The sequence below is a fragment of the Natrix helvetica genome, assembly GCF_964273705.1.
Source record: "Natrix helvetica genome assembly, chromosome: 3".
NCBI classification, from domain to species: domain Eukaryota; kingdom Metazoa; phylum Chordata; class Lepidosauria; order Squamata; family Natricidae; genus Natrix; species Natrix helvetica.
Window position 1 is genome coordinate 162901379 of NC_138549.1, and position 26026 is coordinate 162927404.

At 40.8% G+C, this 26026-nt stretch overlaps 1 protein-coding gene across 4 annotated transcripts in view; it reads left to right on the forward strand.

Annotated features, from left to right (window-relative positions):
* GNAS (GNAS complex locus) overlaps positions 1-26026 on the forward strand; it is a 241776-nt gene that overhangs the window by 135318 nt on the left and 80432 nt on the right. For 2 of the 4 annotated variants that reach the window (XM_081948387.1, XM_081948388.1), the window contains exons 3-5: positions 16082-16136; positions 16224-16343; positions 16637-16717. In XM_081948387.1, coding sequence (XP_081804513.1) covers positions 16082-16136; positions 16224-16343; positions 16637-16717 — 256 coding nt within the window. The remainder of the gene's footprint in view (positions 1-16081; positions 16137-16223; positions 16344-16636; positions 16718-26026) is intronic. The other 2 variants (XM_081948389.1, XM_081948390.1) reach the window with 1 other exon arrangement.

Genomic DNA, 26026 nt, shown 5'->3' on the forward strand with positions numbered 1-26026 from the left:
CAAAATAATTCTTTTTAATCTTGTCATCTAAAGTTTTGAGACGTGTTTTTTCAAAACGTAGATGTTTTAATCCTACTTTAATATCATTTTAATGAGTCGATGTGTTTCTCCACAGTATCCAGGATGGGTTGACCTTATCCTCACATTGATTGGGCTGAGTCAGATAAGCTCTTTGGGCCACGCCTTGGTCACCAGGTACCACCCAGTTATCGACTCAGCCCCTCAACTCACTGTTTACTTGATTGCATTCGCTGCCTCCCTCCCTGAGTGAATAACTGGCTCTTGGCTGATTCCCTGGCTGGGAAGAGAGAGAGAGCATGCTTCAGGGCAATGCGCAGCCCAGGTCATAAAGAGAGACCTAGGGCACTAATTGAGGCTGCAGGCGAGTGGACGCTCCCCTGGAAGCCCCGGGAAGGCAGTCACATCGGAGAGGCTCAGCGGGAGTGTTTTGCCACTCCCACCCAGGGGGTCGAGCGGTGAACCACAGTGTTTCTAAACACAGCGGAGCGCCCGTGCCTGCCTGAGAGTGCCAGAAAGAAATAGTGGCCCACAGGAGCTCACAAAGCTCGGAAGAGAGCAGAGGAAGCGAGAGAGAGAGCTCTCCAGCAGCAACGGAAGCCATGCAGCAGCCCCAAAGGCACAAGCCGCTTCCACGTGTTCTCAGGGAGATGAACTTTTTGAATTTGGAGCGGGCGGCCATTTTGGAACCACGTGATCCAAGATGGCAGTGCCCAGCAGAGGATGCCGGCAGGGCTCAAGCCTCCAGCCCAGCAGCCCCACCGGAGGAGCAGAGCTAACCAGATCAGAGGCTGCTACAGAGGCTGCTAAGGGAAGAGGAGGAGGCAAGGCAAAAAGAAAGCACGTCTCCTCCAAGGGGGCCAAAGAGGCAAGCCCCCAAAGTCTGGCTCCAAATACGAAAGGCGGAGGCACCGAGCCTTGGAGTGCATTTGCTACAAGGCCAGCAGCAAGAGGGCTACCACTAGCCAGGAACCTGGGGAAGGATTTCCAGTGATTCTTTCTCCTGGCAGGACTGCAAATGGGGAACCTCCCCACAGATGAGGATTCCCTTTGATACTTTGGGCATCTGGGAGGCTGCACAAGGAAGGCAATCACCCCCATGCCCCATAGCAGCAGGACCCTCGCCACAGCCCTTCCCGTCCACACCTGCTGGCACAGGGGCAGGAATACCACCCACATCAGGGATGCCCAACTTCCAGGATATGATGATGTGGGCCTTCCAGCAGTGCATGGCAGCAACCTTTCAGCAGCCACAGATGCAGACCCAGGCAGCCCCCGTGCCAAGGGTCTTGGAAGGGCTAGAGACTCAGGAGGAAGATTTTCCAGAATCACCTGCCTCCTCCCAGGGGGACAGTGATTCGGATTCCGAAGAGGGCGAAATCAGAGAGGATAGACTCTCTGAGGACGAAGGCATGCCTCCTCCCAAACCTACCTTCTCCAGATTGTTCCAGCCCTCTTTGTACAAATCCCTTCTGTTCAAGGCCAAGACATCTGCCAAGCTTGGCAACAGGCCAACAGAAGCCACAGTACAAGCCCAGGGGTTTTCAGGAGAAAACATTTTCGAGGAGCAGGCCATCGAGGCAGACCCGGTGCCCACACCCAAGTCTTTCCTAGACATGATCAAGCGGCAATGGGCCTCTCCCATGGCAGGCCCCATGTCCACTTCCATGGACAAGACTTTCTTCAACATGGACAGGGACATGGCCCAGGTGCTTTCGCAACCCACCATTGACGCGCCTGTCATGGCCCTGCATACGCCTACTAACATGCCAGGGGAACCAGAGGATGCCCTGAAGGCGGAAGACAAAAAAGCTGACCTCACCTTACAGAGGACGCATCAAGCAGCGGCCTGAGCAGTGAGAGCAGCCACCACCGCCTCCTCCTTCTTTAACCACTCTTCTCTGCTGTGGCTGCAAGACATGCAGCAGCGAATCCCCATTTCGGATGACAGGGCTCACCAAGACATCAACAAGATGGTGGCCGCCACCCAATTCTCCTCAGATGCCACCTTAGCTGCAGCCAGGTTTGCCTCCAGGGCGATCACCTCATCTGTGGCATCTCACAGGCTGCTTTGGCTGAAGCAGTGGCAAGCGGAAGTACGCCACAAATGGCGCCTGGCATCTCCCCCCTTCACGGGAGAATCCCTCTTTGGAGCAGCCCTTGACCCATTCCTGGTAGAGAACAAGGACAAGTGGAAGGTGCTCCCCACCATTCACAAGAAGTCCAACTTCAGGGCGGCGCCATACCCTAGATGCCCCAACTCCCGGGGGCAGGATTTCAGGTCCTCCTTCCGTGGTCAGGATTCCTTCAGGGAGTCGGAGTTTGGGTACTCGGGCCCCAGGCAGTACCAGGGAGGTTTTTCTTCCAGGCAGAGATACCCAGATAGACAGCAGAGGGGCAGGCAGCCGAAGAGGCCCTTTCGAGGGGGCGGAGGAGGAGACGGCGGGTGCTCCTTCTGCAAGAACTAGACCTAGACCTAGCTCACTTCCCATTGGGGGGCGCTTGGCGTACTTCACCGACCGCTGGGACTTAACCTCCTCTGACAAGTGGGTCCAGAACACCATTCGGTATGGTCTCTCACTCAAGTTCCTCTCCAACCCCCCGAGTTTTTTTCGGAGCTGCCCTGTCTCAAGCAACCCGACCCGGAGGTTGCTGATGCAGGAGGCCATTCAACATCTGTTGGACATCAGGGCCATCCAGCCAGTGCCTCTAGAGCAGCAAGGCCAGGGGTATTACTCCATTCTCTTTGTAATTCCTAAGGCCTCGGGCAGCTGGAGAGCGATTCTTGACTTGAAACGCCTGAACCGTTTCATCCGCTATCGGAGGTTTAAGATGCATTCCATCCTGGAAGGGATTAGGCAGGGAGATTTTCTCACCTCCATAGACCTCACAGAGGCCTACCTGCATATACCGGTAATCTCCAAGGGCGAGATCTTCAGAATGCCAGACAGGGTGACGGTAACAACGGACGCAAGCCTGGCGGAACTCACTCACAACATAAACTGGCTGGAGCTCAGGGCAGTCCGCCGGGCCCTCCTTCAATTTCGTCACCTTGTCAGGGGCAACCACATCTTAGTCCTCACAGACAACATCACCACCAAGGCTCATATAAACAGATGGTGGGGGGGGGACCAGATCGAAGGCCCTCATGAAGGAGGCCAAACGACTGGGGCAGTGGGCCGAAAGAACCTTCTGTCATTGACTGTGGAACATATAGTGGGGGTGGACAACATCAGAGCTGACTGGCTCAGCCGGACCAAGGTGGACAATTTAGAGTGGAGGCTGCAGCCGGTGATATTCAAGGAAGTGGCAAGGCACTTCGGACGCCCGGAAGTCGACCTATTCCCCACTCCTCTCAACGCCCAGCTCCCGAGGTTTTATTCCAGGTATCAGACATGGGGGGCGGAGGGGGTAGACGATCTCCGATGCCTATGGCCCCAGGAGCTCCTCTATGCCTATCCACCATTACCCCTGATTCCCAAGGTAATACAGAAAATCCTGCGGGAGGGGGCGGAGGTGGTGGTGATTGCCCCACACTGGCCCTGGAGCCCTTGGTTTACCGATCTCCAATCTCTCTCGGTGAACAGGCCCTGAAGGATCCCCCTGTTCCACCAGGACAGAGTGGTACTAAGGTTGGACTCCTCGTTCATCCTTAAGGTGTGCTCCTGCTTCCATTGCTCGCAGGAATTGATATTGCCCAATTTCTGCCCGGACCCCTCTCACCCGTTGGAGAGGAAGTGGCACACCCTAGATGTAAGGAGGGCTCTGAGGATTTACCTCAGAAGAACCCAGCCGAACAGGAAGTCTGAAGCCCTGTTTGTCTCTTTCCAGCCGGGATCCCTGGGGAACAAGGTGACTCCACCACCATAGGCAGGTGGTTACGAGCCTGTATTGTTACCACCTACCAAGCAGGGGGTCTGCAAACACCGAGCTCTATTACAGCACATTCCACATGAAGCACGGCCACCTCAACAGCCTGGGCCACCCAGGCCTCATTGACAGAGATCTGTAGAGCAGCTACGTGATCTTCCCCCTCACCATTCATGAGGAACTACAAAGTGGACTCCTTTGCCTCTGCAGAGGCTTCATTCGGGCATAGGGTGTTGCAGGCTGTGCACAGGGCGGAGGTGATGCCTCACCAGGCATACGGTTTGTGCTAGCTCTTAACATGGGTAACCCTCCCTAGGGACGTATAAGCTTTGGTACGTCCCATCCTGGATACTCCTCCCCTCACTATGGAGAAAGGGCGTTGGTACTTACCTGATATACGCCTCTTCTCATAGTGGGGGAGGAGTATCCAGCCCCTCCCTGATAGGGTTATGTAACATGAGCGTTATGTTTGATGGTTGAGCTGTTCTGTTGAAGAAATAAATAAAGGTTGAAACTAAGATAAAGTCTGGAGTGGATGACACAGCGAGTCAGATAAGGTTCTTCGCTGATAACTGGGTGGTACCTGGTGACCAGGGCGTGGCCTAAAGAGCTTATCTGACTCAACCCAATCAATGAGAGGACAAGGTCAACCTATCCTGGATACTCCTCCCCCACTATGAGAAGAGGCGTATCAGGTAGGTACCTTCGCCCTTTTTGCTGCTTTAATGTTGTTGCATATTGTGTTGGTACCATTTGTTGAAAGGTAATAAATTTTCAATCCTTTTTTTATTCTCCAATCCTGGGAGGCTGTTCCATTTAGTTATGATAAATATTTACTTTTTTCTATAATTTTCTTTCCTCAATGAGAATTAGTTCACTTTCAGACTTCCATAAAAGAGCTTTTTACTTATACAGCTAAAGATCTGTTGGTTAGATTTCCTTCTCCTTGACTTACCGCTGTTTTTAAATGCAAAGAATAATATTAAAATCATACTTTTTTTTACAGCTGACTAGTTTTACAGCTGACTAGTTTTATTGATTTTCCCCTCCCCATTTCTGCTACTTGCCTTCATTTGGTTGGCTGGTTAGGGTTTCAGGCTCCAAGCCTACAATCTTTCAGGTTTTTTAGTTATGGATGGTAAAACTTTAGATCATTTCCATTGTTGTTGTTGTCTCCTACATCTGGAGTCCCCAATCCCTGGGCCGCGGACCGGTACTGGTCTGTGGCATATTAGGAACTGGGTTGCACAGCTGGAGGTGAGTGGCATATAAATGAACACTTCTCTCATCCCAGTGATGGAATCATTTTTTTCCTTCTTACTGATCTTAACTTTGGTTTCTGCAGTGTGTTTATTCCATATCACTTTTCTTTGTCTAAGTAGGTTAGACATAAATCTAAAAAGTAAAGGTTCCCCTCACACATATGGGCTAGTTGTTCTCAACTCCAGGGGGTGGTGCTCATCTCTGTTTCAAAGAGCCAGCGTTGTCCGAAGATGTCTCCGTGGTCATGTGGCCAGCATGACTAAATGCCGAAGGCGCACGGAACGCTGTTACCTTCCTACCAAAGTGGTTCTTATTTTTCTTGCTTTCAAATTGCTAGGTTGGCAAAAGCTGGGACAAGTAACGGGAGCTCACTCCATTACGCGGCACTAGGGGTTCGAACCACCGACCTTTCTGATTGACAAGCTCAGCGTCTTAGCCATTGAGCCACCACGTCCATCAGACATAAATCTAAATCAACTATTAATTGTTTTCTGCATATTGATGAAAGAATCATCTTGGTTCTTGAGCTTTTGCTATCTAATACTTTGATTCACCCAACCATCAACCTTGGATATGCCTTCCTAATTATGACATCTTGGGTAGAACCTGCATTTTATGTTAAATATGTATGAAGCCTTCATGTATATGTGCTGCTAGTACAGCAGCACCAGCAGTAATTTTGCTTCAGTCCTGGCCAAGGACTTATACATATGAATAAAGCTACTGTTATGTTTGAACTACAATATCAAAAATTCAGTATGATTGATTTTGTCATTGGTTGCTGAAGGACATGTAATTTGATGTTGTCCCATTAAGTTCATTTATTTCTATTTCTTATTAAAACTGCATGCAGAACAGATTTCAGAATCAGATCAGCTCAAATCTCTATCTAATGGAAATTAACATTTTACTTATTTAATCTCTTAGTGTTTAATAACTATTTCTAGGGAGTCAAGATTGTGTTATCCTCATCCTAGCGGTTTTCCCATAGGTCTGCTTTTTGGACCAACAAGCGCCCTCTTTTGTGCGATCAAACACAACATCTGAGTGTAACTGGGCATTTTTCATGTCCGCATTTATTGTATCTTGTCATCTTTGCTTCGGTCTTTGCTTTGTTTTCGTCACAACTAATGAAGTCAAGACTATAAATATGAGGAAAATCTATCATTCTGAAGATACTATACAAAAATGCTTATATTTATGTTAATAGTTACAGTATATCATCCTTTTTTTAATAGAGAAAGACAAAAAGTGGTCATGTGATTGCTAAGTAGGTTATTTACTTTTTTTTTAAAGCAAAGAACAGTATTATTTTCTGTAATGATCTATATAATGAACTTTGCCAGAAGAAATAGGAATGTGATTATGTGGTTTGTGTATTTTTTTATATCTGCGGAACTTCCCTCTTTACTAACTGAACTTAAAGTAAAATAATGTGAAACTTTGGATATACATGCTCATAGTTCTTTGATGATTTTACGTTGGTCAGAATGTCATTTAATATAATTATGGCCTCCTTTCATGATTCCGTGGAGCTTGAAAATTTAAGGCGAAGTGCCATCAATTTTTTGGTGATACCAAAAATGTTTCTTCTTTTCATCTAAAGCAGCCGAGATGCGAAATAATTCCAAAGAGATGCCTGCCATCAGTTATGCCACCGGATGTAAGATAATTAACTGATCCATAAATCAAACAGAGGGTTAGGAAGTGGGTAAGTCACTTGATCCCAGAGTAGGTAGTCAGCCTGTTCTTACTAGAATTTTATTCTCTCATAGGATGAAGTTTACAGCTTGGCTTTGTGATGGGCTTTTCTTTTCAAAGAGAAAGGAGGACAAGAAAAGGAGCCTTCTCTGCCCTCCTGCCCTTTGGTACATCTTACCCTCATCCTTCTGACTTGCCAGAAGACCCTTAAGGTCAGGTTCTACCAGATGACTTGCGGCCCCAATGAGGGAGCTTCAAAGTGGAGCTGGTTAATTAAGTAAGAGCTAACTGGGGTGGGTTGCTGCTGTCATTACTACCTGTTTGGCACGTGCGCAATTGCCCATAAATAGGTCTGCGCATGAGCAAAATGTTTAAAAAAATTTAAAAATTGTGCAATTGAAATTGTTCTGCACATGCGCAGAAGTGAAAAACAAGATGGCGCCGCCAGGGGAACTGGTTCAGGGGCGTGACAGGCCTGGGTCGCTACCAGTTCTAGTGATCCAGGCTGCCAAATCACTACCCGTTCTGCCGAATCGGTAGGAACCCACCACTGGAGCTAGCCCCTTGTGTCCATGATTTGTATTGTGATTTTATCAGAGGTGGGCTGCACTTACGTTCACAAGCGGTTCGCTGGTTGTGAGCACATGCGTGCACCAGCTTCGCTCACACTTCGCGCCCCTTTGGGAATGAAACGGAGCTTCAAAGAAGTAGCTAATCAACTCAGGCAGCTCTGGTGAGTAAAGCAGGAGCAGCGCAAAACTCAGCTGGCAGTAAGGGCAGAGGGAACGAGCCAGAAAGTTACCTATAAATGGATAGCGGGTGGGTGGGCCCAGCCAGCGATCAAAGCTAAAGGTTTGCCCGAACCCACACAACCACACAGCAGCCCACTGCTGGATTTTACTGAGGATTTTTATATTTGACAATTTTAATGTTTTTATGTTGTAAGCTGCCTGAAATCATTTTGGAACAAGATGGATGCAAACGCTTAATAACACCCACTGTTTTTGTTTATTCTCGGATAGGTTTGGTGTAATAATTTTTAAAAGAACCCTAACAAAAATGTCCATTTAAAAATCAGTAAGTTATTGAGGCATTGTGAGTTGCGCAATGAGTTTTAGCAATTTTCTTAATATTAATGAGCAGCTATTAAGATGGATGGCCTGGAGTTAAATGTTTTAGCCTGCTGGGTTTTTTTCCCCTTTTCTGTTTTGATAGTGAGCATTCAGTAATAAATATGAAATTAAGTCAAACAGTTACCTTGAACATTGCTCAAGAGGCATAACCTTGCTAGTAGAATGCTTCAGGCAACCTTTTATACGTCATACTGTAACCATCATATCTTAACTGGAAAATTAAGTGGAAATATTATATAGTGACCTCGAATTTCTGCAGGAATCAAGGTAGAACAATTAGTTGTCACAGCTGGGGTATTCTGTTAACCTTTTTTTTTTTAAATAAACTTTTCTCATAAGGATGTGGTTTCCAGAAGAAGCTGTGGAGGAGAAGCAGTGGGTTTACATATTGAGAACAGGTAGTCCTCAATTTACAACAGTTTGTTTAGTGACCGTTCAAAGTTACAATGGCACTGAAAAAAATGACTCAAGCATTTTTTTCATACAACTGCTGAAGCATTCCCCATGGTCATGTGATCAAAATTCAGATGCTTGGTAACTGACTCATATTTATGACGGTTGCAGTTTCCCGGGATTTTGCAACTTTCTGACAATGGGGAAGCCATATTCACTTAATAACCATGTTATTAACTTAACAACTGCAGCGAGTCACTTGAAATCTGTGTCAAGAAAATTCGTAAAATGGGAGAACATTCATTAAACAAATATTTCACTTAGCAACAGAAATTTTGGTCTGAATTATGGTCGTAAATCGATTACTTGTATATAGCTTGAACCATTTGAAATTAGGGAGAATGGATGGAGCTTCGCGATATATTTTGTAGCAATAGCAATAGCTTTTAGTCTTGATATACTGCCCCATAATGCTTTAAAGCACACACTGGGCAGTTTACAATGTCAACATATTGTCCCCAACAATCTGGGTCCTCATTTTACCAATCTTGGAAAGCTGAGTCAACCTTAAGCCCCATCAGGATTGAACTCCATGATGTGGGCAGAGTTGCCTGCAGTACTATACTTTAATTACTGCGTCACCAGGGCTGTTATAGTATTGTTCTTCAAAATGCCAGTAATGATTCCAATAAAATGCTGTCGTAGTTTTTTTTAGACGTACACAGATATGTCCAGATACTATTTCATTAGTAACCTCATGGTTTATGGTTTGTTCACTGAATTTTGTTCAGAACGTTTCCTGAACAGGGATGTGATGAACTTTTCTTCCGAAAGTTATAGTGAAGATTGAAATTGGTCACTGTTGACAGTACTTTTTTTTTGTTCTTTTGGCACCAGCAGTGAATATTATACTGGAAATGGAATCGAATTGTCATGCTTTTTATACGATGCTGCCTCTGAAGGTATTTCGGGAAAATAATACAATTTGGAACAGAACAGTTAGTCTACTAAGAGCAACTGCGCATAAAAGAACACATTTCAGTACTTCATGAACGGTTATTCTGGCTCTCTTCATGGTAAGAGGCCAAAGGCATGAGGTTCTTTTATTAGAGGTGAAGCATCTGGCAACTTGGACGGAGGCCTTTTCCATTGGACTGCCTTGGCTTTCACTGTTTTTCCAGAGTTACCCCCAGATAATTTTCTAGTGATAAATGAGGAACTTTTTTTTCTATGCCTCTTGGCTATTACTTTGGTAGAACTGATGTCTTCAGCTTATTTTAATGTATGTTTATTTTGTTTGGGGTATTATATTTTAAGTCCTCGGGATGTATTTGATAGGGAATATAAATCTTGAAACAATTGCAACAGCAACGAAAGAAAGGGATTTCCCCCCCCCCCTCTTGTCTATTTGCAATTTTTGGCGGTGTTGCTGTTTCATAAAAGTGTCATGTCAGGAGCAATCATGTTATTGTGAACATTGAAATGATTTATTATTTTTTTATTTGACTTGCATGTCATCTATTCCAAGAAGCTTTAGGAGTCAAACCACAAAAGATTTGGGTTCTGAAGAAGGGAGCTCCACATGTAAGTCACCTTAAGTTCCCTGGGGAAGGCCAGGATAAACACATAATTAGTCATATCTGGGTTGAGTAGCTAAGCTAGTAGGGAGCAACAGTAGCTTAATGACCTGGAACGGCTGACCATGAATGGTCTGCATTCCAGCGGATCGAGCCTGGGAAACAGTGAGCTCCCATCGTTCCTGCCCATCCAGCTGTTTTAAAACATCCAATATTGCGAGTAGATAAATGGGTACCACTTTGGTGGGAAAAAACCCTAGTTGCATTAGTGTGCGCGAAGAGTGGAATCCGGGGCTGGATCTGGCTGGAAGCGAGGCAACACAATATGAGGGGAAATTAGCCGAGTAAGAATCAGTAACCCAAGTGTCCCTAGTCAGCTGGTGCAAGATGATTTGCTGCCTGCGGTGCATCAAGGATAGGCATGCAAATGCTGAACAGAACACACTAGCAATTTAGGCTGTCAGGATTGCATTGTGTCTAGCATGTTTAGTTTCCCTGACATTGCATGCTGTCTAAATAAATCAATCTAAGCTGGTTAGTATTTGGATGAAAGACCACCAAAGAACTCCAGAACGCTTGGCTAGGTTGGGAAACAGATAAATGTACTATACTATAGCCAAAACATAACCATGCTACATCCCAATGATGGCAAACCTTTTAGACACAGACTGCCCAAACCGGAAGGTGCAGATGTGCCAGAGCGCCAGAAACCCGACAACCAGCTGGCCGGCGTGCATGCACATAGCAAAAAACCAACAACCAGCTGGCTGAGCTGGGGTGACGGCTTCCACGCCCACAGAGAGGGCTCTGCGTGCCATCTCTGGCGCGCATGCCAGAGGTTCAACATCACGGCTATAGCCAAAAAATGCAATATAATTGCATCCATGAAGCCACCTCAATAATTTATAGAGACTTTAATGCAGTTGATGCGTGGGGATTTGAATTTTAGGTAAGAAACTGTATGGGAGGGAAGTGGATAAGAAGCTTTCAATCATTTCACTTATACTTTTTCCCGTTGAATTGATCCCTATGGGAATTAACCCTAGTAGATTCCCTAATAGTGTGCTACTGAGGATTGGAAGCAATTATCATTATCTAAATACTCAAATGCTATTTCTCTCAAATAATAGTTAATCCCAGTGAGGGTGGCTTTAAATACTCATTGTTATCCCTTTTCCAGTCCTTTTTTCCCCCTTGAATGCTGCACATGTTTAGAATACATGTGAGGTAGTTATGTTTAAAAGGCACATCTCCTGAAGATTGAAAATTGTTTGCATTCAGACAAAGAGGTTGCTGTTCTCCCATCCTTCTCTGCAAATGTCCATAAACTCAGATTATGAAATATCCCATACAATGTTCTACTGTGTCCATATTGCTTATATGATAAACTTCCACAATGTTGTGAAGATTAGGATTTGAATTTCCAAAGATAAACTTCTAGATGACGGGCTAGGAACACTTTTGATAGCAACCCATTATTACTTTAGGGAAATGAGGTGGCAGTTTTGCAGTTACAAACTAAAGAATAGTGTTATAAATAAAGGGATGTTTGGAAACTGAGGGGTGAAAGTTCAACAAGAGAACTGAATCAAGAGAAATCTTCTTAAATTACTTTCTGAGAATTTTGGAGTTATTGACCACATCACTGAAAACTGGCCAGCATTTCTGAGTGTACTGTAACATATTGAATAATTTTTCTGCTTTTCTGTGAGAACTAGAGATACATCTTATTTTTCTATTTTTACTTAAACATAAGCTGGATAATATGGAAGTATTGGCTAAAAACCTATTATTGGTCTTTTTGAACACTGTTTACATCAAAATGGTAGTTTTGATTGTCCTGGACATTTAGTTCCATTGCATCTCATACTAGTTTCCTGATTCTAATATGAAAAAGGAAGAAAAATACCCTATACATTTAAGACATCATTTTATAAATCTCGGTCATATTTCTTCTTCATTTAATTATTGATAGAATGTTTCCATTGTCCATTAGTTTTTCCTTCCATGACAAGATGAATTTTAAAAATAAATAGTATATATAATACAGTTAATTCATATCTGTTGGGCAAAATTATCATTTCTGCATAAGGCCAGCTACGATGCAATAGGCAGTTTTTTTGAGTGTAAGGAACATTTTCACTCTTGATTTTAGCTCAACCATATTGGTGTAGACTTATTATTATTGTTGTTGTTGTTTTCTTCTATTCATTAAACATGAAACTCAGTCAAGTGAACATTCAAAAATGCATCACAAATACCATTGACTGGTATAATAGTTGATATATGGGTTGCTGCCAGCATTCTAGGTATCAACCAAATATTTTCTTAAAATATACAATGTTCTGAGTACTGCAGTTTTTTGCAATTCCGCTGGTGTTATTGCAGGAAGCCGCAATTTCTTGATGCATTTTGCAAAATTCTTGGACATGGTACCAAGTGCCCCAATGACATTGGGTATCACTGTTACATGTTTCACCCATAATCACACTTTCGGGTTTTTCCAGTTCTTTTTCTTCGACTCTGGCACCGCGATATCAATAAACTGTACGCTTCGGCCCTCCACAACTGTGATATCTGGCGTGTTGTGTTCCAAATGATGATCCGTTGGTATTCAAAAGTCCCACAAGATCTTCACCTTCTCATTTTCGATAACCTTTTCCACTTTATGTTCCCATGACTTTCGGGATACAGGTAAATCACACAATGGCCAGTGAATTAATTTAGCAAGTATAATAATAATAAATAATAAATAAAAATAATTTAAATTACATTTAAAACAGTTAAAACTTGACAAAATCACCATCAGTCAAATGCAAAAAGCTGCACTGCTTGAATCTGCAAGTATATTACGAAAATACGTTACGACATCCTAGGCCCCTGGGTGGGGCCCGACTAGTAATCAATGCCAAATCCGGCGAAACAACTGGTCGCTGTGATACAATCGTATAATAATAATAATAATAATAATAATAATAATAATAATAATAATAATAATAATAATAATAATAATAATAATAATAATAATAATAATAATAATAATAATAATAATAATAATCTACAATCACCCTTGACATTTCGGTTTTGGACTTGAGTGGATTTAATATGAGTAGATTAGAATGGATTGATGTTAAATCAAAGCAATTCAAATAATTTAAAAGGTAGAAAATCTGATTACTCAACAATAGTAATTTATAGGTAAATAGAACATAATTCAGTTCATGTAGGTTCATTTCTTAATTAGTCATGTTTTACACATTTAATTTCTCCTTTTTTAGCTATATAGTTGGCTTTGATTATAATAGTCCAATTTTGTATATCAAAATCTTTAATGTAAGATATCAGAGAATTTTGATTTTTTTCTGGATGGAAAGCTCTGAAAATAAACTTCATATTAATCCCAATTATTGAATTTTTAGGCAACATTACTACCGTAATCTTTCACCTTTTAAAAAAAATTAAAATCTGTAAACAGTAATAGGGTGGTTTTCCCCCCTCCTTTGGTGGCTCAAATGGGCTTCAGTGACCTTCCCCCAAAAGCTCCTCTGAAAGTCAAAATAAGAATTTGATCACTGTTGGGATAAACCTGGCTGGTCATAAAATAGCTTCTAAGAATTTTTAGTCTAGAACTTGTTGGGTTGAAGCATGATATAAGTAGGACTTAATTTTATAGCATGGGTGACTTCATCAAAATAAAATCATTCATTTGCATTTAAAATTTTGTTTAAACATAATTCTGTCTAGAAATAATTGGAATTAGCTTCAAATTCTCCCTTACAGTATTATAAGAAAAGAAAGTTTAAGCACCCGTCTTCTCTTCTTTTTTTCCTTTTTTTGCTAATGTTGCTTCATTCCTTTCAAAAAAAGGGGGAAGAAGAACTTTCTGTATTGTTGTTCTAAAATAGAGGTGTCAAACTCAAGGCTTGGTGGCCAGACCCGTCCTGTGGGATGCTTAGTTTTGGTTTGCAGGGCTGCCCTGGAAACAGCAAAGGACTGTCCCACAGTGCCTCTGCCAGCAAAACTTGAGCTCGGGATGGCTGCGTGCAGCCTTCCCGAGGTCCATTTTCGCAGGCAGAGGGTTGCAGGAAGCCATTCCAGCCAAAAATGGAGCTAGCAAGGGCCATAGGTAGCATTCCCAAGCTCCATTTTCGCTGGCAGAGGGTTGCAGGAGGCCATGCCAGCCGAATACTGAGCTCGGGAGCCCATTTTCACTGGCAGAGCATTCAAGCCACCACAGGTGCCCCTGGCACAAGTGACGTCAAGGTGGCCACCCTGGCCACACCCACCCCTGCCACCCAAGGTCAAACAACCCTGATGCAGTCCTCAATGAAATCAAGTTTGAAACCCTTGTTCTAAAAGAACCCTTATATTTATCTGATTAAAGGACAGATTTTTTTTTAATTAACTTACTCAAAAAACCTGTTAGCAAATGGGTAAGATTTGGAATTCCAGTACTGACAAAGCTTTTTTCTCACAAGCAGACAAATATCTAATATTAAACAGTATCTGAAATATCTTTATAGTAGCTCATAAAATAATGCAGAAGAGGTTCTGTGCTTGTTGACAGCTTTTAAAAATATACTGTTCTGGCCTTGTGGTTTCTGTAATAGCTCTTTTTTATTATTGAGAAAAATGTTTTAAAATCTAGCAATCCTTATGAATAGAATTTTATTTTTGCATATTGCTGAAGTCAGCAAATGGCTTTAATGCTGAGAACTTCAGTCAAGCAAGGCATTTATTGTATTTTGTAAGTCCTTGAACCGTTAGTAAATTGCACTTGAAAGTAAGTTATTAGTCAAAGTCATGACGTACCTCACTCTGTAAGAGATGTAGCATGCAATTGTCATGGAAAAAGTACTCATAGGGAATATTACAAAATACAAATTAAGATTACGGTTGCAGGAACTGGGTATGTTTAGCTTAAGAGAAAGAAGGACTAGGGGAGACATGATAGCAGTGTTCCAATATCTCAGGGGTTGCCACAAAGAAGAGGGAATCAAACTATTCTCCAAGGCACCTGAGGGTAGAACAAGAAGCAATGGGTGGAAACTAATCAAGGAGAGAAGCAACTTAGAACTGAGGAGAAATTTCCTGACAGTTAGAACAATTAATCAGTGGAACAGCTTGCCTCCAGAAGTTGTGAATGCACCAACACTGGAAGTCTTTAAGAAGAAGTTGGATTGCCATCTGTCTGAAATGGTATAGGGTTTCCTGCTAGGCAGGGGGTTGGACTAGAAGACCTCCAAGGTCCCTTCCAACTCTACTATTGTATTGTATTGTATTATATATTCATTGCTATAAAAAGAGTCTATTTACTGAACTCGCCATAGGCCTACTATGGTAACCAGGTGAAAATAGGGACATAAGTATTCTTGTGGCATCTTATTTTTATGACTGCCATCACTTAAGTATCTTGTTCAAAATCCATTAAAAGTACTTGATGGGAAAGGAATTTAGTATATCAGCTTTTGTTTTCAATTGCATTTATTTATTTTTATACCGCTTTTATACTTATAAATAACTCAATACTCCTTCCTTCTCCTATTTTCCCACAAAAACAAACCAGAGAGAGAGTGTGTGTGTGTGACTGGCTAGAGGTCACCCAGCCAGCTTTCATGCTTAAGATGGTACTAGAACTCACCATCTCCTGGTGATTGGCTCAAAGTCACCCAGTTGGCTTTCCAGCCTAAGGTGGGACTAAAATTCAGAGTCTCCTAGTTTATAGCCTGGTGCCCTAACCATTAGACCAGTGTTTCTCAAACTTGGCGACTTTAAGTCCTGTGGACTTCAACTCCCAGAATTCCCCAGCCAGCTATGCTTAAAGGACTTAAAGTCGCCAAGTTTGAGAAACACTGCATTAGACTAAACTGGCTCTCAGTAATACCACCTGGCCTTGTAAACATTGATTAAATAATAGAAATAGTAGTTATTTTCCTTTCCCTTTCTTTAAAGTGGGCATTCTGTGACTGGATATTTCATGATGTACTAAACCCAGCAGATTTCTCTTTTATTTTAAATGTTGATTTCAAATAAAAAGCAGATGGAAAGGAAGGAGACTTTCCCAGGCCACCCTGAACAAAGGAACATTCTTATATATTTAATTTTTTCTTTGTTTCTTGATTACAGGGAGAAAAAAATGAAAATCCAAGATATTAAAAATAATATTAAAGAAGCTATAGAGGTAAGTCTACCAGCTGTTCCTTGTTTTGACTAAATTGTTTTAAACTGTAGCATTCTGGTAACATGCTTGAAATCATTTTCTCCACAGACGATAGTAACAGCGATGGGAAACTTGGCACCACCAGTTGAACTAGCTAATGCAGAGAATCAGTTTCGAATTGATTATATATTAAACTTAGCAAATCAGATAGATTTTGACTTCCCACTGGTAAGTATGTACTTTTATTGAAATGATATTCGATTAATATTTAAGCTTTTGTCTCTTTATGCCTGTGGGTATTTTGAAAAACAGAAATGATATTCGATTAATATTTAAGCTTTTGTCTCTTTTATGCCTGTGGGTATTTTGAAAAACAGAAAGTAATTTGTTGGATTTTCTGATGTTTCCAACTTGCATACATTGATTGGTATCCAAGTATTGATCTACAGATGTGAATCTAGAACCTGACCTTTGATTCTTCTTTGGATTTTTCTGCATGAACTATGGGTTGAATGATACAGATGTGTACACTCTCCAGTGGATGTGCATGTTTTCCAAAGAAATTGAAGCAGTCCCGATTTGAAGTGATGAAAATGGAGGAGGTATTTTCATGTTTACCATTAGTCTTTCTATGACCCTTAGATACCTGTGCCTTTTGTGTACATGCACAAGCATGTGAACAAGCCATCTGTACAATGTAAATTACAAATTCTCACAAGAAAAGCTCTAATCTTAGTTTCAGGCAAAATTTAGTTACCCATCCATCAGGATTCTGTTACTATGGACTTTGAGTTCAACATACAAGTTACATGTGGTTGAATGCTTACATTTATATGGATCATCTCAGCGAGGCTTTAGGCCCATGGGCCCACCAATCCAAATAAACATTATCAGTATAATATAATTCAGTTTTTGAGGGATGCGGTGGCTCACTGGCTAAAACGCTAAGCTTATCGAGCAGAAGGTCGGCAGTTCAGCGGTTTGAATCCTGAGTGCCGCATAACGAAGTGAATTCCCATTACTTGTCCCAGCTTCTGCCAACCTAGCAGTTCGAAAGCACGTAAAAAACGCAAGTAGAAAAATCGGGATCAATTTGGTGGGAAGGTAACAGCGCTCCGTGCGCCTTCGGTGTTTAGTCATGCTGGTTACATGACCACGGAGACATCTTTGGACAGCCCTGGCTCTTCGGCTTTGAAATGGAGATGAGCAGTGCCCCCTAGAGTCGGGAACGACTAGCACGCATGTGCAAGGAGAACCTTTACCTTACTTATAATTCAATTTAAAGTTTGATTTTCATTGCTATCATCACCTCCTCCTATTCAGTTGGTCCTTGATAAAAAAAAAACGTTTCTGGTATGGGCCCAATACTAAATTCAGAGGTTTTTTTTTAGGATCCAAGACAGATTTTAGTATTGTTTCTATAGCTTTTTAAATGCATCCAGGGCCTGTCTCAAATAAAACAAAATTCTCAACAGTGGCCCATGTGTCAGTTCCCTGCCTGCTATTTTTTTTTTTTTACTTTTGTTAAACCTGCTGAGTCACTATAAAAAAGCATTTCCTGATTCTTGTAGCTCTGAAAGATAATTTTGTTGATGTTGGTTTCACTGATAGAAATGACTTTATGAATGGAACTCCCTTATTTCACACCTGTCACCAGTGTCAGCTCCTGGTTATCAGAGTTTTTGGCCTGCATTTGTTTCCAGTTAGCAGCCAGTATAATGTATTTGACAGAAAATTTTCTTACACATCTAGATGGGGGAAAGGTGCAAAGATTAGTCATTTTGGGCCATCTTGAAGCATTTCTGACTTAGAAATGGCCATTGTCTTACTTGCTAACAAGAGTCTATGGGAGAGGGAGGGAGAGAGAAAGGGAAGGAGGGAGGAAGAGTCTAGAAGTTTCCAACTAGTCAAGGCTTCAGAGGAAGTCATGGTTAATAATCTTCCAGTAGTTGAGGATTAATGAGTAGGTTCTTTGGCACTACAGATTTCTAGGTTACAATGAATTAACCTCCTCCCTCTCTACATTGGATATAGACATGCACACACAATACCAGGTGCATTGATTGTCAGCAATTTGCATACTATGAATAAATCTTACCAGGAAATACAACCAAGGCTCATGTGAATGCTGAAAGCTATTCTGTTGCTGAATTGTGGATTCCCTTCTCTGTTGGCTATCAACCGGAATTGCTATGGATGTTGATATGCATTTATATTTCACTGCAGAGCTTTTTTTTTTTAAAGAAAACTTGTAAGTAAGCTCCTTGTGCACACATAATAGAGAAGTATTTCTATGAAGTCAGGTCAGATCAGGTGCTTCCACTCCCCAGTTCTTTTGATTGTGAAGCAAAACTGTCTGGTACATTAGGTTGTTTACTGCAGCATAGGAGTTGGGAGAGAAAACTATGTGAGGAATATTTGGGGCATCAAATGTCATTTCTATAGTGCTGTTGCTAGTCTCCGCAGAAGATTATACGGCTACAGAGGCAGCCTGCTCATTGCATCAGGTTTTCTCCTCTGAGATGTGTCTTCCTGATGCATAGAGTCTCACCTGAGCTCATTTAAATGTTGTATTCCTTTGGTAATGGAAGAAAAAAAAACACCTTTGGTATTAATTATATGTAAAGCAATGTCATACCCTGGAATATCCCTATACTCCTAACCTCCTGGGCAGAAACATTGAAATGAAGAGTCCTCTGAGAAAATTGTAGACTTTATAATCTTAGTTTATACAAATTTCCCCTCCTGAATACTGTAAACAATGGAGAGCAGCTTTCTCTGGTGCATTGTGAAGTATGTGCAAGCAGCTGGACACGTCCAATTTTGTGGTGAAGTTGAAAATTTACAATACTCCGTTTTCTTAAAAAATAGCACGTATCACAAGTTTTCTGTAGCGTATTCAGCTCAGTTGTCTTATTGCAAGCTATTGTTTCCTAGGGCATCTGTAGACTTGTTTTTGTGTTAATTGCTGATTCAAGTTCCTATTTGTATACTTCTCTTTGATCTCAAAGAGCAATTTTGTAAACCTGTTGGTTTGGTACTTGAGCCTATTTTTTTCTTCTTTTTTAGAGCACAGGACTAGGGAAATGAGTTACTGTGGCCTCAGTGTCTCAGCCTAAGAAATACAGAGGCAATTTAACTTTAACATTGATGTTTTTTTCATGAGTGTTAATACTTGGCTCACACAAAGCCACCAAGCATACCTGATCTATCTGTGGGCCACCTAGACATTCTCTCCATTTCAGTAATCTGTAGACATGTTTTATGATGCCCTTTTGCTTTCTTATGTGATATACTTGTGAGATTGTGTAGCGAAGGAGTAATAATATGCAGTTATGACTTGAACTGATCATAGTTCCTTCAGCCTGTAGAACTGGCTTGGCAACTTTATACCTTTCATCTCATGCATGAGGGAAATGAACAGTGGGCACGAAACTGGAGTCTGGGTGCTGCTTGTTTGGAAAAAAAAGGCTCAATGGTAGCTGTGGTGTTTTTTATTTTATTTGTTTATTTGACTATGAAGATGTAAATATCAGGTAAACCATCCATTTTAATAAAACTATTATCTGCAAAAAGTAAAAGCTACTAACCATAGTTGTGATATTGGCTTTGGGCAACAAGGATCCATTTTTTCTAGTCTTGGGTGTCATGTGATCTCAGCAATTGGATGGAGGCCAGATTTATTTGTTTCTTTTATTGTATTATATTTGTATCCCTCCTTTATTATTTTTACAAATAAGTCAAGGCAGCAAATGCATCCAAAACAGCTACTGTCTCTTAATTTCCACACAACAACAACTTTGTAATGTAGGTTGGCCTGAGAAAAGTGACTGACCCATGGTTAAAGCAGGATTTGAACTCACGGTCTCTTTGGTGGGTTGACAAGTGACTATGGGCATTGAATTGTTGACTTTCATTTAGTGTGATAAATTATACTGAAAGTTTATCACATTAACATACTAATTTCAAAGTAATTGTCGTTTGGAATGACTGTTTTATTCTTTTGGGATTTTTCTCTCATTCCTCTCTACTAGGAAGCTGAAGGCAAAATCATAAATTTCTGTCTGTCTGTCTGTCTGTCTGTCTGCTTAGAACATTAGATACCTTATGTGGGCTATGTTGTTTCCCTTTTTACATTAACAAAGGCAGGTTGGAGAACTGGAGGGAAGGGGTTTTTTTATGGGAGGGAGGGTGATTTGCAGTGTAGTATAGTATGTTTATTTGACATGAAATTTCAGTTTGTTTGTTTTTTCACAATAAAAAAACCCAAATAAGGTGAGGTAAGTTGGGCTGAGAAAGAATAGCTGGCCAAAAGTCACTCTATGGATATCTGGAATGAGGATGATTTGATCCTTTCTGAATGTTCCTAAGTAAAGGTAAAAGTTCCCCTCGCACATATGTGCTAGTCGTTCCCGACTCTAGGGGGTGGTGCTCATCTCTGTTTCAAAGCCGAAGAGCCGAGCTGTCCAAAGACGTCTTCGTGGTCATGTGGCTGGCATGACTAAACGCCGAAGTCACACAGAACGCTTTTACCTTCCCACCAAAGGTGGTTCCTATTTTTCTACTTGCATTTTTACATGGTTTTGAACTGCTAGGTTGGCAGAAGCTGGGACAAGTAACGGGAGCTCACTCCGTTACGCGGTAGGTCTTTAACCACTATACCACTCTGGCTCAAGGAGCATTAGGTGACCTTTAGGGAAAGAAGAATTTTTGTGATTAAAAACCCAGGAATAAATCCAGTTCCTCCTAGCCTGGAGAGATCTTCTCCTTTGTTAATAATAAATGTTCCAAGTCTAAACCAGGAGATTCATAGACTGAGACTCTATGGCAGTCTTAGTGAAGTAACCAAGTGGGCATGATTCTTCAGGGAACTGTTACCATAGATTAGCTCCTATCTTTCTTCCCTCCCTTCCCAGGGTGTTGAAGCAGACTTTTGGCACAGTTTCTTTCATGCATTAGATAGGTTAATAAATTCAATTTCAATTTCAATTTATTTGTGCTTCTAGACCGCCCCCTCTCCCAGAAGGGACTCGGGGCGGTGTACAGTCCATAGAGAATATCACAAAAATACAATAAAAATTAAATATGTACAGTTTGGAGGAGGTTAAAATGCAATTAAAAGAACTGTACAAAGCTGAATAAATATAAATTTTTTAAAATCCCTAAAACAGACACAACAGATTAAAAAACCCTAAAATAACCAGATAATAATACATTTGCCAGGAGGGACAGTTGTAATTATGCCAGGCCTGCTAATCGGAACAGGTGAGTCTTCAATTTTTGCCGGAAGGAGCGGAGGTCAGAAGTGGTTCTAATGTCGGGGGGGAGGCACAGGGCTTTTCTCTCACTGTTAATGGTGGCTCTGAAGAAGCGAGGAAGTTGATGGGTGTTTCACATATCTCAATGCATATATTAAAGGAGAAAAAATCACTGAATGCATTGGCTGAATCATCAGGTGTGCCTTTGAAAAACAAGGGGAAAAAACCATGCTTCCAGAAGTTTGTGGCATGAAAATCCACCTTCCTCTCTCTAAAGTTAACCTTTTGACTAGTTAAATTAATTGATGCAGTACTGTAAAACACACACAGCAGCCTCCTACTCGTTACGAATTGTGTGTGCCGGTGATATTTAAGAAAAACGCCAACAGCACTACACAGGCACAAAATTATCATTAGATACCTCTGTTGAAGTCATCTTAGTTTAAATGGTAGCTTTACGGTACTAAAGTTATGAATTAAAGAAAACATTTGTTTATTTCGGTCATTGGCCAATACAACACATAAGGCTCATGCAGTATTATCAAAATGCTAAAGCCAAAATAGGCAGATTTGCAACTTTGACATCTCAGAAAAGAAAGCTAAGCGTTAAATTGTGTGTGTACACTGTGATGCAGGAGTTCAAGTGAGGATGTGGCTTATATTACTTAGAGCTTAAAAGGATGAGCTGACCATATTTGTACCCGCCATGGGCACAGTGTTTAACGTGACCTTCTGTTTGAAGGAATGGTGTTTGTTAATGTGAGATGGTTAAAGAATGAGCACATTTGGTAATGGTTTACTACACTTCCTAAGTTGAATGGGTTAGATTTTGTATTAGCTGTACCTTGCCAAGTAAAAATAAGGAATTTAGGTGCTTAATAGATGACAGTAACATCCCTTTTTTGTAATCATTGCTTCCTGTTCAAGTTTTTTTTTTAAACCACCAGTAGCCATTTGTGTCTAAAGAGACTCAGCAAAACCAAATTTGCTATAAAAAGACAGAGGGAAAAACATGAATTAAAAAAAGAACTTTCTCAGGAAGTGGGTGCTGCTTTTACAGGTTTTCCCCTAATGAAAAATGTACTGAAAATGCATAGCTTTTAAAGAATAATGAAGAAAAAGATGAAATATTGATGAATCATTGCTAGGAAGGGAAGATGAAAATTGTTATAAAATCAGTGCCACGGATCATTGAGGACTATCTTTATGTTTTCCAAGGGAAAAAGTAGAAGGAAGATATGGGAATAGGGAAGGAAATGTGTCTACTTCCTTAGTGAATAATACTGGTATTGTCTATGGAGATTCTCAGTCATCCAGGTCATGATTGTCCCAAAGGTGCTTTTCCAAGAGGCAACTGCTCTTTGTTTGGTTTTCCTTGAAGACATTTTGCTTCTCATCCAAGAACCTTCTTCGTTTCTGAAGAAACTTCTTCAATGAGAAATGAAATGTTTCCAAGGAAAAAAATCCAGTTGCCTCTTGAAAAAGGCATAGTGGTTAATGTATCAGGCCACAAACCAGGAGACTGTGAGTTCTAGTCCATCTTAGGCACAAAGCCAGCTGGGAGACCTTGGGCCAGTCCTTCTCTCACATCCCTAAGAAGAAGAAGGCAAGAGAAAACATTAAAATGTTGCAAGGAAACTGCAGGAACTTGTCCAATGGTTGCCAGGAGCCAAACCTGACTACAAAGGACTAAAAAGCGGGGAAATCATTATAAATTTTGGGAGGGGGGGGGCTTCTTAGATTTTGTAGTATTGATCTATGAATCAGAAAGAAGCAGTCTGAGAGCGGACTTCAACCAAGAAGTCAGAAGAGAACCTCAGAACCAAGAAGCTGCAGACCTCTTTCGCCTTAGCTAAGATTAATAATCCTGCTCTGTCAGTAAAAAAGTACTGAATACAAATACTATTCTTGAGAGAATAACAGAGAGAAATCTTTTGCTCCCTATGTAGTGCATTAATGCTCATCTCAAGTCTAGACTCCTGGAGGAATATTCTACAGACAGAGGGATAAAACTCCTTTATCTATAGCAGAGGTGGGAAACTATGGCTCCTTTATGACTTGTGGGTTCCAACTCCCAGAATTCCTGAGCCAGCGTGGAATGGCTCAGAAATTCTGGGAGTCGAAGTCCAAAAGTCATAAAAGGGTCATAGTTCGCCACCCCTGATCAATAAGAATATATCTAGTCTAATGAAAAGAAGGACTAGGGGAGACATGATAGCAGTGTTCCAATATTTGAGGGGCTGCCACAAAGAGGGAGTCTACTTATTTTCCAAAGCACCTGAAGGCAGGACAAGAAGCAATGGATGGAAACTAATCAAGGAGAGAAGCAACCTAGAACTAAGGAATTTCCGGACAGTGAAAACAATAAACCAGTAGAACGGTTTGACTTCAGAAAGAATAAGCCAAAATTCCTACACAGCATATGTGGGGTGCTGCATCACTGGAGGCTTTAAAAAAAAGATTGGACAGCCATTTGTCTGGAATAGTATAGGATCTCCTACTGGAGCAGGGGGTTGGACTAGAAGACCTCCAAAGTCTTTTCAAACTCTGTTATTCTGTTATTCTCTTCATTTGAGACTACATGGATGTTGTTACATCTAGCAGAAACCAAACATTTCATAATGAAATTTTAAAAAGCTAGCTGTCAAGCATGGAGATTGTGTTGTTGGAGATAGTCTGGAGATACTTTTCTGCCTTAGGATGTGCTTGACTTGCTATCATTGAAGTAGGGCATGACTTTTCCTTTGTACAGGCCATCTGTCCATCAGCAGATAGATACCACAAAAGGGTGGTGCCAACAGGACAGTGATTCCAAACATTCAAACACGAGGAAAAGCCCAATGTTTTGTAATTGTGAAACTTCAGTCCTGAACCCAATTAAAATGTTGTGATAGTTAGCAGAAATGAGTTAGAAAACCCTAAAATTTTATGGAGTTAAAAGCTTTTGCCACGAAAGAATAAGGCGAAATTCCTACAAAGGCTTATGAAAGATTGATTACAAATTGCAAGAAGGGTTGGTTGATACAACCCTTGGTGTATTGGTACAATCAATTATTGAATTTCAGGGGAACATCTTTTTAACATGAGCACATGTTGAATGATCTTGCATACATGTAGCAACACAAAATGTAGGTGTTATTTGTTTTATTCAGACTCTTTTTATAGACTCATGACGTTTGGGTAACATTAGCCAAAGCTCAGAAAATCAAATAAATCCTTTTTAACAGAAATGTAGGTAATTTTCTTGCCCTGAAAGTTTAATTTTGTATACAATGTCTTTTGAATAGAAATTGTGGCATATTAAGTTTGTAAAATAAAGTGACTTTTTTTTATCACAACATACAAGTTAAGCCTGGGAACAAAGGATTAGATGAATAATATTGAAACATCTTTCTATCCCATACATCCTCATGCTTAATTATCTTTAAACTTTAACAATTTAAGTCTCAAGGGGAATAAACCAAAGATTAAATGAGAGCAGAATCAGTATATTCCCAATTCTTGGATTACTTCTGAGCCTTTTTTATGACAGAAAGAATACATTTCATTGGCAAATTTATTGTGCCATGTTTACTGTGATATTATTAGTATAACACTATGTGGGATTCTGTGGGAATTATGTATGTTTGCATCAAGCTGCTTCTTAAAATCAGTTTTGGAGATTTTCCCCTCGAAGTCCGCTTTAAAAATTTCTAAATAAATAAAAAGGTTGGCTCTCCCCAGAAAATAAATTTTGGCGCATTTTAAACTTTTGTAAAATGTGTTTAATGGTTTTAATACAGACCCAAAGAATAAATAATGAGGCTTCTTTTATGACTTTGTCTTTGAAATACTGTAAGTGCTGTTAATATTCAGTATTCAATTATGAAACAAGTATGAAACTTTAATGAACTTCTTAGTAAAGTAACTTTATTGTACATTAATTTCTGTAGAAAACGGTAATGTTTTATTGTTTCTTAGCTAGAATATATATTTGCTATATAACTGCTGAATGAGTATCAGAAGTTTTTTAAAATGCTAGCACTGTCTAAAATGAAATGCCAAAGCTTGTGGGTGGATGGAGGACGAAGGAAGGAAAAAAACTTTGAACTGAGCTCTCTTTCAATGCTTCTACATAGCGGCTATTTGCTCTACCGGTAAAGGATTCTGTATGTCCCAAACCCAGTTTATGAACTGAAACAATTGGTTCACTTTATACAATTAAATTTTCAATGCAAATTTCCTTTGACTGTCATATAAATTTAGTGGTTTGTGTTATTTATGAATACCAATTTAAGAAAGGAACATAAATGAGATCTTTTTGGATAATAATATTGGATTATTATTATTTAAATGAACCTACTTGATATGCAATACCTTGACTACAGAATTATGGGACTTGATTGACTTTATAGAAAACTTGGATGTGATAAGAATATGAATGAAGGAATCCAACACTTATTATTTCAGAAATCAAGTAAAAATAATATCACTCTAATTTTGAGCTCAGCTCCTGGCAACTTACATTGACATAATCATGAAGTTTCCACAGTATAACACCATAGTGCTATAAAGCTTCCCAGCCCTTTTCCAAGTCGTTTTAAGAACTTTCTAATCTAATGAACAGCACCGATATTTTTCGAATCAAGCTTGATTAAACTTAAATTAGTCACA